Here is a 13,684-nt window from a genome sequence, read left to right as displayed (position 1 = left end):
AAACTCCCATTACATGAGCTAAAGCACTGTTTAATTAAAAAATAATAAACTAAACATTCACTATATCACTCTGTTGCCTCATACAAGTGTTACCACACAGTAATGACCCACTTGAAGCACTAAACAGCGCAGCTGCATCAAATCCCAGCCAACGACTTATTTTATCCCCATCTCAGAGAACTACCTCATTATGAGACTGTGCTGGTAATTTGTAATGTGGGTCATTTTCTTGCACAGATAGTAATTTTTTCTCATGTTGTTCGCAGTTTGTTTTATATTACATCTGCTCATTTGGGCATATGACACAACACAGCTTATTACCGTGTTAGCAGAGGCAATGAAAATGGAATAGGTATGGGTCCACAATTGTAAAACGACAATAGAATGGTTCAAGACAATTTTATGTGTGGTTGGCGTAATTTATACACAGACGCTTGAGCGTTACGTAATGCCATAACAGCTGGCTTCCTTGACCTGCTATTCTCCTAAGTGGGTTGACTTCAAAGTGTTAAACAGAACATCTGATGATGATTTGGTAATAGTATATCACCCGAGTCTGAGAAATACAATACAAGGGGTAGTGATACAGTTTTAATTATTACCCAAAAAATAAATAAATAAAAAATAAAGTTATATAATTAATTTTTTTTTTTTTTTTTTTTTTTTTTTTTTTTGCTGTTTGCAGGTTTATGTCTGCATCCTTGGTTCACTTTGAAATTTCTGAGCCAAAGTACCAGAGCACACCACCAGATGCGGGAAAATAAAATGGCACGACTGAGCTCCACTTTATTAATGGGATGCGTCACTTTGGTTTTCCTGGTCTAGTGGTGTGCTACGGTACTTTGGCTCATGGGTTTCAAAGTGAACCAAGGCCGCATACAAACCTGTAAACAATTTAAAAAACATAATTTTTTTGATGTGATAATTAAAACTTGGATCACTACTCATCAAAAAAGAATCTAGTTACACGACTGTGTCTGTACTCCTGCTATGCAATAAGCCCAGGCTGTGTAAATTTCAGATCATCTAATAGTAAAACACACAGTACTACACAGAAAACAACCAATAAATTTTACACAAAAATTAAGTCATATTTTGCATTCAGTATTTCACATACAGACACAAAAGAAAGAGATTTTTGTGGCACAAACTTTCGATTTGTCGGCTATCAATAGTGACACAAATTGAGAATTAATTCATTTTAATAACATCTACCTCCGTTACCTCGACACAGATATGTTAGAGCATCAATTGCAACCAAAAGCTGGAACAGAAGCAAGGATGGACCTTATGATAAAAGAATCATTGTCATTAGAAGCAGTTCTATGCCAGGAAACAGGATTCATTGAACTTGACATCAGTAAGTGGTGACACACAACACAGTCCAATGAAACATTTATTCTGAAGAATAGACGAGCACAGGTGTAAGCTATAGGCAGATATTTTTGCCTTTTTAGTTGTACTGAATTGAACAAAATAAAATTAACTGCTTGGCACTAAAACAGAGAACGGAACCATCTGGCCAATATGGAGTAACTTCTATACATGCTTTTGTTTTTACACCATTAATGCATTAAAAAATTTGTCGTTGATTTAGTAAAGGAATGGCACATTCAGAAAATATATGATGTAAAGTCTGTACTCACTCATACTGGGACGCACTATGGCAACAGGGAAATACTGAACTGCTTTTGATACCTCATGTTCTGCTAAATTCTTTGTCAGTGCATACGCATTAGGAAGTTCCCCTAGTAACCTGTTAACAAGAAATAGCTCTGTATTCCGCAAAATTTTAATACACCAATAGTTCCATAGTTTTTGAGCTTTTCTTATAATAACTTCCTTCAGAATAAAATGCCAGAGATATGTTACTTACTTTGGAGTCATAGCCTCTACTGCTTCATCATTAAGAGTAGTTGCAATATTTATTACTTTTTCAACATCAGCTGGAGGATCATACAGAATTTCTTCCACTTTCTTTTTATCACTGTTCACATACGCACTAGAAACATGAACCATAGCCTGAAACAAATTACATTTATGAATTTATATAACTTCAGGGGAAAAAATCAACAAAATTATTATAATTATAGCATGAAATACATTTCTAATCAATGCTTAGTACCACAGCAAAATTTTGTTTATTTCACTCCACTGCATCAACATCAGTAATATTTTTGCTCTTAGAACAAAATTTGAAGTCTTTTGCCTAATCTTGTGGACTACACAAACAAGCATATTTATGTTGGCATTGCAATAAACTGTCACCATCTGCTCTGCACTAGGTTTAAGTACAGTATGCAGATGGCTCTCCAGAAACTGCAGTCATGAACACTGAAATTTTGAGATGATGTGTCTCTACTGAAGTGTTTTCAAGCTGTTGAGTTTTAGTGCCATATCAGTAATCAATCCTGCTTTTACATCTGCTTACTATTTATGTCAATGGTGTGCCAGCTACTAATCAGTAAGCACATGACATGGTATTAAAATATCAGGGTAAAGATTTCAAGGATTGAGAGTGTACACTCCACTGATCTCAACATACTGAATGAGTACTTTTGCAAGTGGAGACTCCCACCAAAGTCAAGCAAAACAGAGGTCGCAGCATCACACTTCCATAATAAAGAGGCACACAGCAGGTTATACATGCTATTTGATGGGTTAAAATTTCCCACAACTACTTCTCTAAATATCAGGATTTCACCCTCAATCTGACACTGTCATTTAAGCAGCAGTGTGTGAAACTGTCAAAGAAGCTTAGCTCAAGAATAAATCCACCCCACCCAAAATAGCTGGATGTAACTATGCAATGATACAATTTCACTTTTGTGCTCAGATTCTCGATATTGTAGCACTGCATGGCAAACCAGCAAAAATATAACAAAGGCAGGTGTATGGCTAAACGAGGACATAAGGAGGGTAGCTGGCACTGTCATATCTACTTTCACCCAGTGGTTGTCTGTTCTATCCAATATTGCTACACCTCATCTCAAAAGGAAGGTGTAAATTCTTAAGACAGAGTCCCATAAAAATTCTGGTGTAATCAGCACTTTTTAAATTCCACCAGCTTTACACCTGAAGTCCAGCAAGCCAAACTGGGTCGACCTTTGGGTCAAAAATTTTTCTACGTTACTGAAAAATTGACAGAACACTGGAATGAATACCCACTCCAGAATGTCTACCCAATTCATAACCCAACAGTGATGGTAACCTTCCCTGTTGTGGGTAGTCAAAACTCAACTACATCACAAGGGAGATGTGGCCACATTTTGATATGTGGTTATTGGAAGAGTGCTGTGTGTGACTGTGGTGTGCAGGAATAAACAATATGACACTGTAGGGAACTGTCTGATCCATGTTGCTAATGAATTTTTAAAAGATTTGTATGAAGATGAGGTCAAGTGCTTTACTCTGATAGATTTAAAAATTAACCTGTAAATGTGTTGAAAAACAGAAGCGTTGAATTGTCGACAGGCGCACGCAAAAGACAGCAAAAAATAAAGAGAAACTTACTAGCTTTCTTTCTTTCTTTCATGTGTGGCTATTGATAACAATGCTTCTGTTTCTCAGTAAGTGGTCTTCTTTAATCCCAAAGTAATTAGATTCTACAAGAACTTTTCCAATGATATTTGTAAATATATATGAAATAGCAATATATGTGAAATATCAAAGTTCTTGTTAAACTTCGCAAAATAAATGACTACTAAATATTAACAATATTAATTAGTTACACAACAAATGACTGAATAATTTAGCACTATATTAATGGTTATAATCTGAAGATTATATGACAATATGCCAAAGGCATGCTCACTCCTTACACACTCTGGTGTGGTAGTGTTATGCTAATGGGAAAACGCCACTCTCATTACTGTCAGAATCTGATTTAAAATTGTCTTCTTCAGTACTGTTCAATGCTCTTTCCCAGTTGCATAATTAAATTTTCTACGCATTCTTCCACAGTGTCTTCATTTTTGGCTGACACTGTTGACATGTTCAGTACTGTTCAAAATTTTTGTCTACGTCTTGCTTGTCAATTTATTGACAGCAACGACAAGAAGATTTTCAACTTCAGAGATCGTGAATTTTTTACTGTCTGCAGCAACATAATTTTTTATTTGCACCCATACCCCTTCAATGGCACTGACATGGCAATGGTATGGAGGAAGCCTAACACTTTCATGCCCGTACCTTTTAGAAATCTCATCAATTACATATGTTGGAAATTGTGGTTCCTTTTGTACTACAATTTCAAGTAATTCTGCCTTCTTCAATCTTCTCTGAAATCCACTTTTTGTCATTTGAGCCACTGAATAATTCTTCTTGTTTCATTTCCACAGTTGGTGTCCTGTCATGAACAATGGAATGATATGGGGCATTGTCCACCTCTATCACTGATGGACTTGTCAGATTTGTCATAAGCAATGTTTCAAATCATTTTTGAAAAACCACACTGTTCATCTCTTTGTGGTAATCACCTGTCTTTTTTGTATGAAACATTAATAAGCAGTTAACAGAAATTGTCCAAAGTATCCTCATTTACTGCAATAATTCGCCCTCCTTTTCCAACAGGCACTGCCATGACCCCCTCAGGTGATCCATCACTCAAGCCTCTACACAAAGAATGACTGGCATTAACCCACATTTCATCTAGCCACACTATATTTTCGAATCTCACACCCATGATTCTGCATAGAAATGTGACTACAGCTGCCCTTTCCATCAATATTTTGCATCTGTTAAACACTGAATAGCTGAAGGCTATGCCTTTCAGCACTATATGTAAAGAAAATTTGCTCGCTTCAAAAATATTATCTTTCTGAAGTGACACGAGTAATTTGGATAGAGTGGGATGTTACCTTCTCTTATTATAATAGCTATATATATGATGACAAATAGTGTCTTTCTGGAAACCCTCTACAGCTATCACGTGCTTCTTAGTGTGTGCAGCCTTTTTGTGCCACTCTCACCACAGCCTATACCGCACTGTTCTTTCCCTATTGTTACAACAGTGTTCTTGCTTATTTTCAATGCTGCTGCACTCCTCTTAACAACCTGAGAAACAGGAAATAAGGGATCAATCTTTTCCTTTTCTTTCTCAAAGTAGTCCCACACAGAACACACGAATTCGCAGGGCTCGGCTGGGTAGGACACTTTTCTTTCTTTCACTTCACAATTTGGCTGGCACTACTCGTTGCACTGGATATTGTTTAAAAAGAAACATGAGCAAATAAACACTAACAACAACAAAAGTAAAATAAACTACAAACTGCACTATTAACACAAATGAGCAAACGACAGCACCAGTTTCATGCAAGACACTCAACGGTATGTTCTGAAGCATGCATCAGATTTCCAGAGAGGCAACGTGGCTCCTGCTGCCTGCTCGAGTACAGTCCAATGTTGGCTGGCTACCTGCGTTCACCAGGCAATGGAACAATGCTACTGAACTGTCAGTACCAATAATGCATCTCCCGGACGATATGCTCCACAAAGGTTAAATGAAGAATGAAAAACAGACATGGTACTTAGTACGAAATATATTTCATTGACAAGTCACTAACCACAGTGAGATCTGTCCTATTAAGATGTCAACTCAATATTTTCCTCCCAGAGAAAGTCAGCAAATTACTCGCTCACCTCGAGCTTGCTCATCTCTCGGCACAGTTCGATGACGCGCCTAGTGCCGAGCAGGTTTGTGGCCACTGTCGGCTTGAGAGGCGACTCGAAGTCGAGGGTCGCGGCCGAGTGAAATACCAGCTGCACCTCCCGTGTCAGCATCTGCCTATCCTCTGGCAGCAGACCCAGGCCTTCCTCCGAGACGTCTCCGGCCACAGCCTTCAACCGTGCAAAAGGTTTCTCGGGGCACTCCTTCACGAGGCGTTCAAATCCCTGCAGAAAAAGCAATAGTCAGATGCAGAACCGGTTGAGTTAGTGACATGACAAAGTGCACACAGCCACAATTTCTGGCAGAACTGCTGACTGAGTTGCTGTCTCAATGAATTGGGCCCAATCACTGTGTGGACTATAGTGTTAGCCCACTATATAGACTACATTATGACCAAATATAGCATCAGCAGAATAAGTCAATTTTGCTGACAAAACTTGGGGCATTGGTCATGGTCGTGTGCCAAGTGTATCGATTTAGAGTGTACTCAACCTCTGGTAAATCATTCTAAGTTACACAACAACTCATTCAATGTTCAGTTCTAGTTACTTTTGTGACTATATTGCACTGATACAGTTCCAGTGCAGACCTGTGTCAGTCACTCAAATCTCACATCCTTTATCAGAAGATATCTGAAGAGTTCCAACCATTAAGGATTGCATGTCTGATCTCCACATCCCCGAAGGATTTCAGAAATCTGTTGTCAATGCACAACGTAATAGTAATTTTACACACTCTGACACAAAATGTATGTACTTTTTGAAAATATGTCACTGCTGGCCACACAGACAAATGTTCTCTTGGGACAGGTTCAAACTGGCAACAGTGGGATACTCACGAGTAGTAATAACAACACAGTTCCTTTACAGGAGATGTTTAAAAAGTACATCTCCATGATCATGAAAGGCTTTACAATGACACACCACAGACAGACCTACAGTTTTCAAGAATCATAACATACTGCTCTGCATTCCATCATGATAACACAGCAGCTAATCCACAATTTTTGTTCCAGTTAGCAAGTGCACTCCAGTGGAGACCTGTATCAGCTGTGGCGCATCAGCATTTGTACTGTGATATATGCAGTCACAATATAAGTCACAAAAATAATTACTGAGTAGACTCTGCCTGCTTGCCCAGTGTCCAGAATGAAGTTACATACAGTTATTGTAAGATAGTCAACAAGTCCCCATCTAACAAATCAAGAAATTGGGAAAACCTACAAATTCAAAAGAAAATTATACACATACCTTGTTGCCCACTCCTCCCACAAATTATATGAATATCTGGATTCAGAAACAGAAAAGTTTTGTTAGCTTCATGACAACCAGATATGTTTATTATGAAACGGTACACAGTAAAACTGAGGCGGCAGCAGCTATTTTTCTTTCTTCCCCCCCCCCCCCCCCCCTTCAATGTAACAGCTTTCTTAGTAATTCACTCGACTTAATTTCGACAATGTAAGTGTGAATACCAGTGCTGTTGATACAGTAAACATATGTTTCTCTGTCCTCATCTTATGTTAATGTGTATTGTGACTTGTTTTAATCCCTGCTTCTTGATGGGCTCTACAGAAAATGTTGAAGGTATAAATGAATTACTGCATTATTCTTTTTTAAATTTTTGTTTCCATTGCCTTACATAAAATGGTGTCTTACTGTTGCCATAAACCAAGTGTAGAACTAAAGAAGCAAGATGACATTCAAAAATCTTGTCATTAGCTAGTACTGTAAACTTATTGACACTAGTTTATGACACTTTATGTACAACACATTCTATTCTACGCACATCTGTAGTCTGTGGATATTCTTATGAAACAAGAGTCACACAGGTGACTGAGGTGACAAGCAGAATTAACTGCTCCACAATGGTCCACTGGAGAGCAGCAGAGCAGTAGTCTCTGCTGGAAAAATTCTGAGAAAGAGGCCTTGATCAACCTGTCAAAATCTGTTAGTAGACTTCAGTCGGCCTACCCTGTCTGGATACTGAATCTTCTGAATGGGAGCTGAAAATTATCTTGTCATAAATCTTGGCACACACTACAGCTTACCTTATGAGGAATCAATATAATCAAATTAATATAGGGCTGCATTTAATTTCTTACATCAATTAGCTTCTATCATCATCATCATCATCATCATCATCATCATCATCATCATTTAAGACTGATTATGCCTTTCAGTGTTCAGTCTGGAGCATAGCCCCCCTTATACAGTTCCTCCACGATCCCCTATTCAGTGCTAACATTGGTGCCTCTTCTGATGTTAAACCTATTACTTCAAAATCATTCTTAACCGAATCCAGGTACCTTCTCCTCGGTCTGCCCCGACTCCTACTACCCTCTACTGCTGAATCCATGAGTCTCTAGGGTAACCTTGCTTCCCCCATGCGTGTAACATGACCCTACCATCTAAGCCTGTTCGCCCTGACTGCTACATCTGTAGAGTTCATTCCCAGTTTTTCTTTGATATCCTCATTGTGGACACCCTCTTGCCATTGTTCCCATCTACTAGTACCTGCAATCATCCTAGCTACTTTCATATCCGTAACCTCATCCTTGTTGGTAAGGTAACCTGAATCCACCCAGCTTTCGCTCCCATACAACAAAGTTGGTCAAAAGATCGAACGGTGCACAGATAACTTAGTCTTGGTACTGACTTCCTTCTTGCAGAAGAGAGTAGATCGTAGCTGAGCGCTCACAGCATTAGCTTTGCTACACCTCGCTTCCAGTTCTTTCACTATGTTGCCATCCTGTGAGAATATGCATCCTAAGTACTTGAAACCGTCCACCTGTTCTAACTTTGTTCCTCCTATTTGGCACTCAATCCGTTTATATTTCTTTCCCACTGAAATTACTTTCATTTTGGAGATGCTAATCTTCATACCATAGTCCTTACATTTCTGATCTAGCTCTGAAATATTACTTTGCAAACTTTCAATCATCCGCATATGCAAGACTGCTTATTTTGTGTTCACATATCTTAATCTCACCCAGCCAGTCTATTGTTTTCAACATATGATCCATAAATAATATGAACAACAGTGGAGACAGGTTGCAGCCTTGTCTTACCCCTGAAACTACTCTGAACCATGAACTCAATTTACCGTCAACTCTAACTGCTGCCTGACTATCAATGTAAAGACCTTTAATTGCTTGCAAAAGTTTGCCTCCTATTCCATAATCTAGTAGAACAGACAATAACTTCCTCCTAGGAACCCGGTCATATGCCTTTTCTAGATCTATAAAGCATAGATACAATTCTATGTTCCACTCGTAACACTTCTCCATTATTTGCCGTAAGCTAAAGATCTGATCCTGACAACCTCTAAGAGGCCTAAACCCACACTGATTTTCATCCAATTGGTCCTCAACTAATACTCGCACTTTCCTTTCAACAATACCTGAGAAGATTTTACCCACAACACTGATTAAATAGATACCTCTGTAGTTGTTACAATCTTTTCTGTTTCCATGTTTAAAGATTGGTGTGATTACTGCTTTTGTCCAGTCTGATGGAACCTGTCCCGACTCCCAGGCCATTTCAATTATCCTGTGTAGCCATTTAAGACCTGACATTCCACTATATTTGATGAGTTCCGACTTAATTTCATCCACCCCAGCCGCTTTATTGCACTGCAATCTATTGACCATTTTTTCCACTTCCTCAAATGTGATCCTATTTCCATCATCATTCCTATCCCATTCTACCTCGAAATCTGAAACATTACTGATCGTATTTTCACCTACATTGAGCAACTCTTCAAAATATTCCCTCCATCTGCCCAAGGCATCCACAGGATTCACCAGCAGTTTTCCTGACCTGTCCAAAATGCTTGTCATTTCCTTCTTACCTCCCTTTCGAAGACTGCTAATTACACTCCAGAATGATTTTCCAGCAGCTTGACCCATAGTCTCCAACCTGTTTCCAAAGTCTTCCCACGATTTCTTCTTGGATGCTGCAATTATCTGTTTGGCTTTGTTTCTTTCTTCAACATAACTTTCTCTGTCTACCTGGGTTCTGGTATGTAGCCATTTTTGATACGCCTTCTTTTTCCTTTTACAGGCTGCCTTGACTGTATCATTCCACCAAGCTGTTTGCTTCGTCCTACTTTTACACACTACTGTTCCAAGACATTCTTTAGCCACTTCTAGTACTGTGTCCATGTACCTTGTCCATTCCTTTTCCAATGACTGTAATTGACTACATTCAACTAACTGGTACCTTTCTGAGATCGCTGTTATGTACTTGTGCCTGATTTCCTTATCCTGAAGTTTCTCCACTCTTATCTTCCTACATATGGACCTGACCTCCTGCACTTTCGGCCTCACAATCCCAATTTCACTGCAGATTAAATAATGATCAGTGTCATAAAAGAATCCCCTGAATACACATGTGTCCCTCACAGCCTTCCTGAATTCATGATCTGTTAGCTTCTATGTTGCGAAAAATTTTACTTTCCTCCACACTTCATTATGTGGCAGCCAGACACTTTAAATGTACATCTTAACTGAGGATACCCAAAAGTAACTTATGTTTCATGACACTATTTTGACACTCTGGGACAACTGCACACCATAATATTAAAGCAAACAGTTTGTGGCCAGGACCCATTTCAATAAAATCCTCTCGAGTGTGTGAACACGTCATATGTAATACAATTGCCAACAACGGTAGCTTTACTACATATGAGAGTCATGGATTTTATTTAAATGATACACAGGGCGAGTCAGGCGGAAAGGTACAGGCCTTGAGGGGTGATAGTATCAGTGATCCTGAACAAAAAAAGTTCATATGAACTTTTTGTCAATCGTTTCTGACAGAATATGTGTAATAATAGGCCTACTTTGTTAAGCCTACTTATTTTCTGTGTTATTCCAACATTGTTATTGTTCACAGCGTACAGCAGTAGTGTAGAGGAAGCTTAGACGAACAGTTTTATAAGGACACTTGTATTCTATCAGGCCGTGAAACTACTTCAAATTGGGCTACAAAGAGCACCTAGCTACAGCACATGTGCATAGCACTAGATTGTCAGTATCCTCATGCTGTCTTTGGGCAAATTTAAGTCCTTGAGAAACATGAACAGGTCCTGTTTTTGTAGGAAACTGAATGTAGTTTGATTTTGCACAGCAACATGTTTTCACTGGAGGGTGCGGATTGAGTAATTCAAGAAATCGTACAAAAGTGATACTACATGTGCTCTAGCTCAAAAAACCATTCGCAATAAGGCACATGTTAATATGAATTTTTTTGTTCAGAATCACTGATACTATCACCCTTCAAGACCTGTACGTCTCCTCCTGACTCACCCTGTTTATTCTTCCAGTAACAGTGCATCTGACACTTCAACGACTGAAAGCCAAACTCAGAAAAAAATTTCAGTGTTACAAGATTTTGCAGATTAATTTCACTGAGAAGCAGAAACATTATAAAGAACCGCTTCACAAGATATTTATGTCCTCAGCACAAATCGCAGTAAGTTAATGGTATGATTATAAAGGAAGCGGTTGGCTGCCTTTGTGTTCTGAAATAATAATAATTACTGTTACTGAATTCAGGAAAACCATGGATATCTGCATGAAAAAACTTTATCAAGTGAATTACTGGCAAGCACAGCTCAGCTAAACCTTTCTCATAGCTTAAAATGTTTTGAAAGATTCTACAAAAATGTTCAGTATTCAGATAAAAGACAATAAAAGCAACACACATTATATAAAATGAAGCCTTATATTTAAGCAATACTTCATTTTTTTCTCATACATGTCTTATTAATATAAACATAAGAGAAAACTTTTCCCTATGGCCAATTTTAACACTGTAGAATATTTCTACCCACAATACTTACAGAATTTTTTTCAAGTTCCTGGAGTCTTTCTGCTATCTGCTTGCCCTTTTTCGGTCTCATCAGAAGGTAAATAGTATCGACTTCAGTTGTGCGAAGGAGTTTTTCTATGAGGGCAACACCTACAAAACCAGTGCCCCCAGTCAAGAATATCTTTTTCCCGCGAAGGAAATCCAATATTGGTGAGTTACTGCCCTCACCAGCCATGATCAGGAACAGTTATGTTGAAGAGATAGGAGGAAAAAAGTCACCAGTCCTGTAAGAGAAATGGAATTTTTAGCATCAACATAAAAATACGTAAACAAACATCGTGTTACGGACAGGCAGTAATCTTTAAATCTGTGCAGCCAACGTGCCGAATGTCGCATATTAAACAAGAAGGAAAGGCGAACAAGGGACGCCACGGAAATAGTAAATCTAGATGGCTGGACGAAGATTTGAAACTAGGTCTTCCTTAACAAGTCTCGCTTCTAATTCACTACGACACTTTTCTCAATCCCTCTGAAACAACATCGGCATCAAAAAGAGAATCTCTTGTTAACCATGGTCCTACTTTAAAGTATACAGAACATAAATATGAGCGTTCTTCGAAAAACAGTTTTACAGTGCTCGTGAGCAAATTCTTAACTATCCGATGTTATTTTTAAAAGGCAATTCAATTAACGAGTTTTAGGGAACAACAAGAAGTATCTACGGTTACACTTACCGTAACGGCTTACAAAATAGCGTCACACAAAAGCAGCAGCAAGGCAGAAATACTAGCTTGTTTTTCGAGATTGTCACAGTATTTGTGCGCAAGTACTCCACTGAACGTAAAGACAGAGGCGACAAAATCAGTCACTGAAGAGTACGTTCTAAAAACGTGCCACATGTGTCAAGTAAACGAAATACGAAAGTTCGTCAAAGCATTGGATGCGACACCGCTGCACTGTGAGTAATTCAAAACTCCAAAGTACTACCAATACTTACTGTCTTACTCTAAATATGCAAACTGAATGAACCAACGCGTCGTGTCCACCGTTTCAAAAAAGTTGGACAATCAACCAGTTCACCCCCTAACCGGCAGCTTACACACTGTTGACGGAACAAGAAAACACATAAACAACCAGGGTAGCCAACACAACTTTTCTGAAAATTCCTTAACAGCGGCAAACTTTCCACAAATAAGATGAAGCTCTTATTTTAACACCCTTACATTTATCTTTAGAAGTTATTCTTTGCTGTATTAATTTTATTGTTCCTTGTACTTTATTCCAGAAAATACAAATTAAATTATGAAACATTTTCATCTATATTCTTAGTTCATACATGACTGATAGATCACTATGATGAGTATAGTGCAAGGTATAGTGCATTACGAATACTACCATCCACCTCAATCCCAAATTACATTTTTATACGAACTGCAATATTAAACTATGTTTTATTACAGTTCCTGCGTGTTGACAGAACTTTGTAAGGCATACCGGTACAGATTATAATAACGTGAAATAATATCTAAATGTTCGAAAGAAATTTCGTTTGTATAGCTCAGCCCTCTACAGCTGAAGCGCGAACACTCAAAAGGCCACTGCAATGAGACATCGTCCAAACAGTGCAAGATAAAAATAAAATAATAGCGTTGCCTGAGGAGCAAGATGCACATACTTGCAAGAATCGCATTACTTAAATAGCGACGGAGCAATAGGGCCAGTTTATCTGCCAACGTACTGACTGACACTAGATGAATGGGTAGGTGGGAGATGCGAGATTCCAGGTGTAAAACGTCTCTTCATCAGCAGCGGCTATTTGCCTTCTGTTGCTAGATGGCTTCCCGTAGACTTTTCCATGCTTCACAATATTCGGTTATACGCATCTATGTTTTTTATTTTCTTTACCCACTTCCTTTTAGATCATTAAATTGGTCTTATCGCTTGGAATCAGTAATCTCTGTGCCACGTAGCTGGTTCACTGGTTGGTTGGTTCGGGGGAAGGGGCCAAACAGCGAGGTCATCGGTGCCATAGGATTAAGGAAAGATCGGAAGTCGGCCATACCCTTTCAAAGAAAGCACCCCGGCATTTGCCTGAAGCGATTTAGGGAAATGACGGATGACTGGACGCAGGTTTGAACCGTCGTCTTCCCGAATGCGAGTCCAGTGTTCTAACCACCGCGTCAAATCGCTCGGTGTACCT

General features: G+C 38.8%; 1 protein-coding gene across 3 annotated transcripts in view; it reads right to left on the bottom strand.

Moving 5' to 3' along the window:
- Nucleotides 1–13,684, bottom strand: part of LOC126100698 (putative fatty acyl-CoA reductase CG8306) — a 225,221-nt gene that overhangs the window by 79,944 nt on the left and 131,593 nt on the right. The window contains exons 1-5 of one of the 3 annotated variants that reach the window (XM_049911313.1): nt 12,482–12,636; nt 11,516–11,768; nt 5,641–5,892; nt 1,877–2,022; nt 1,647–1,756 (exon numbers count right to left, since the gene is read on the bottom strand). In XM_049911313.1, the coding sequence (XP_049767270.1) occupies nt 1,647–1,756; nt 1,877–2,022; nt 5,641–5,892; nt 11,516–11,719 (712 nt within the window). In that variant the 5' untranslated portion in view covers nt 11,720–11,768; nt 12,482–12,636. Of the gene's footprint in view, nt 1–1,646; nt 1,757–1,876; nt 2,023–5,640; nt 5,893–11,515; nt 11,769–12,218; nt 12,349–12,481; nt 12,637–13,684 lie in introns of those variants that run through there. The other 2 variants (XM_049911315.1, XM_049911314.1) reach the window with 2 other exon arrangements.

Source organism: Schistocerca cancellata, chromosome 9 (assembly GCF_023864275.1).
Source record: "Schistocerca cancellata isolate TAMUIC-IGC-003103 chromosome 9, iqSchCanc2.1, whole genome shotgun sequence".
Lineage (NCBI taxonomy): Eukaryota > Metazoa > Arthropoda > Insecta > Orthoptera > Acrididae > Schistocerca > Schistocerca cancellata.
Note: the sequence above shows the minus strand (reverse complement) of the source record. Positions and strands in the feature narration are given on the sequence as shown.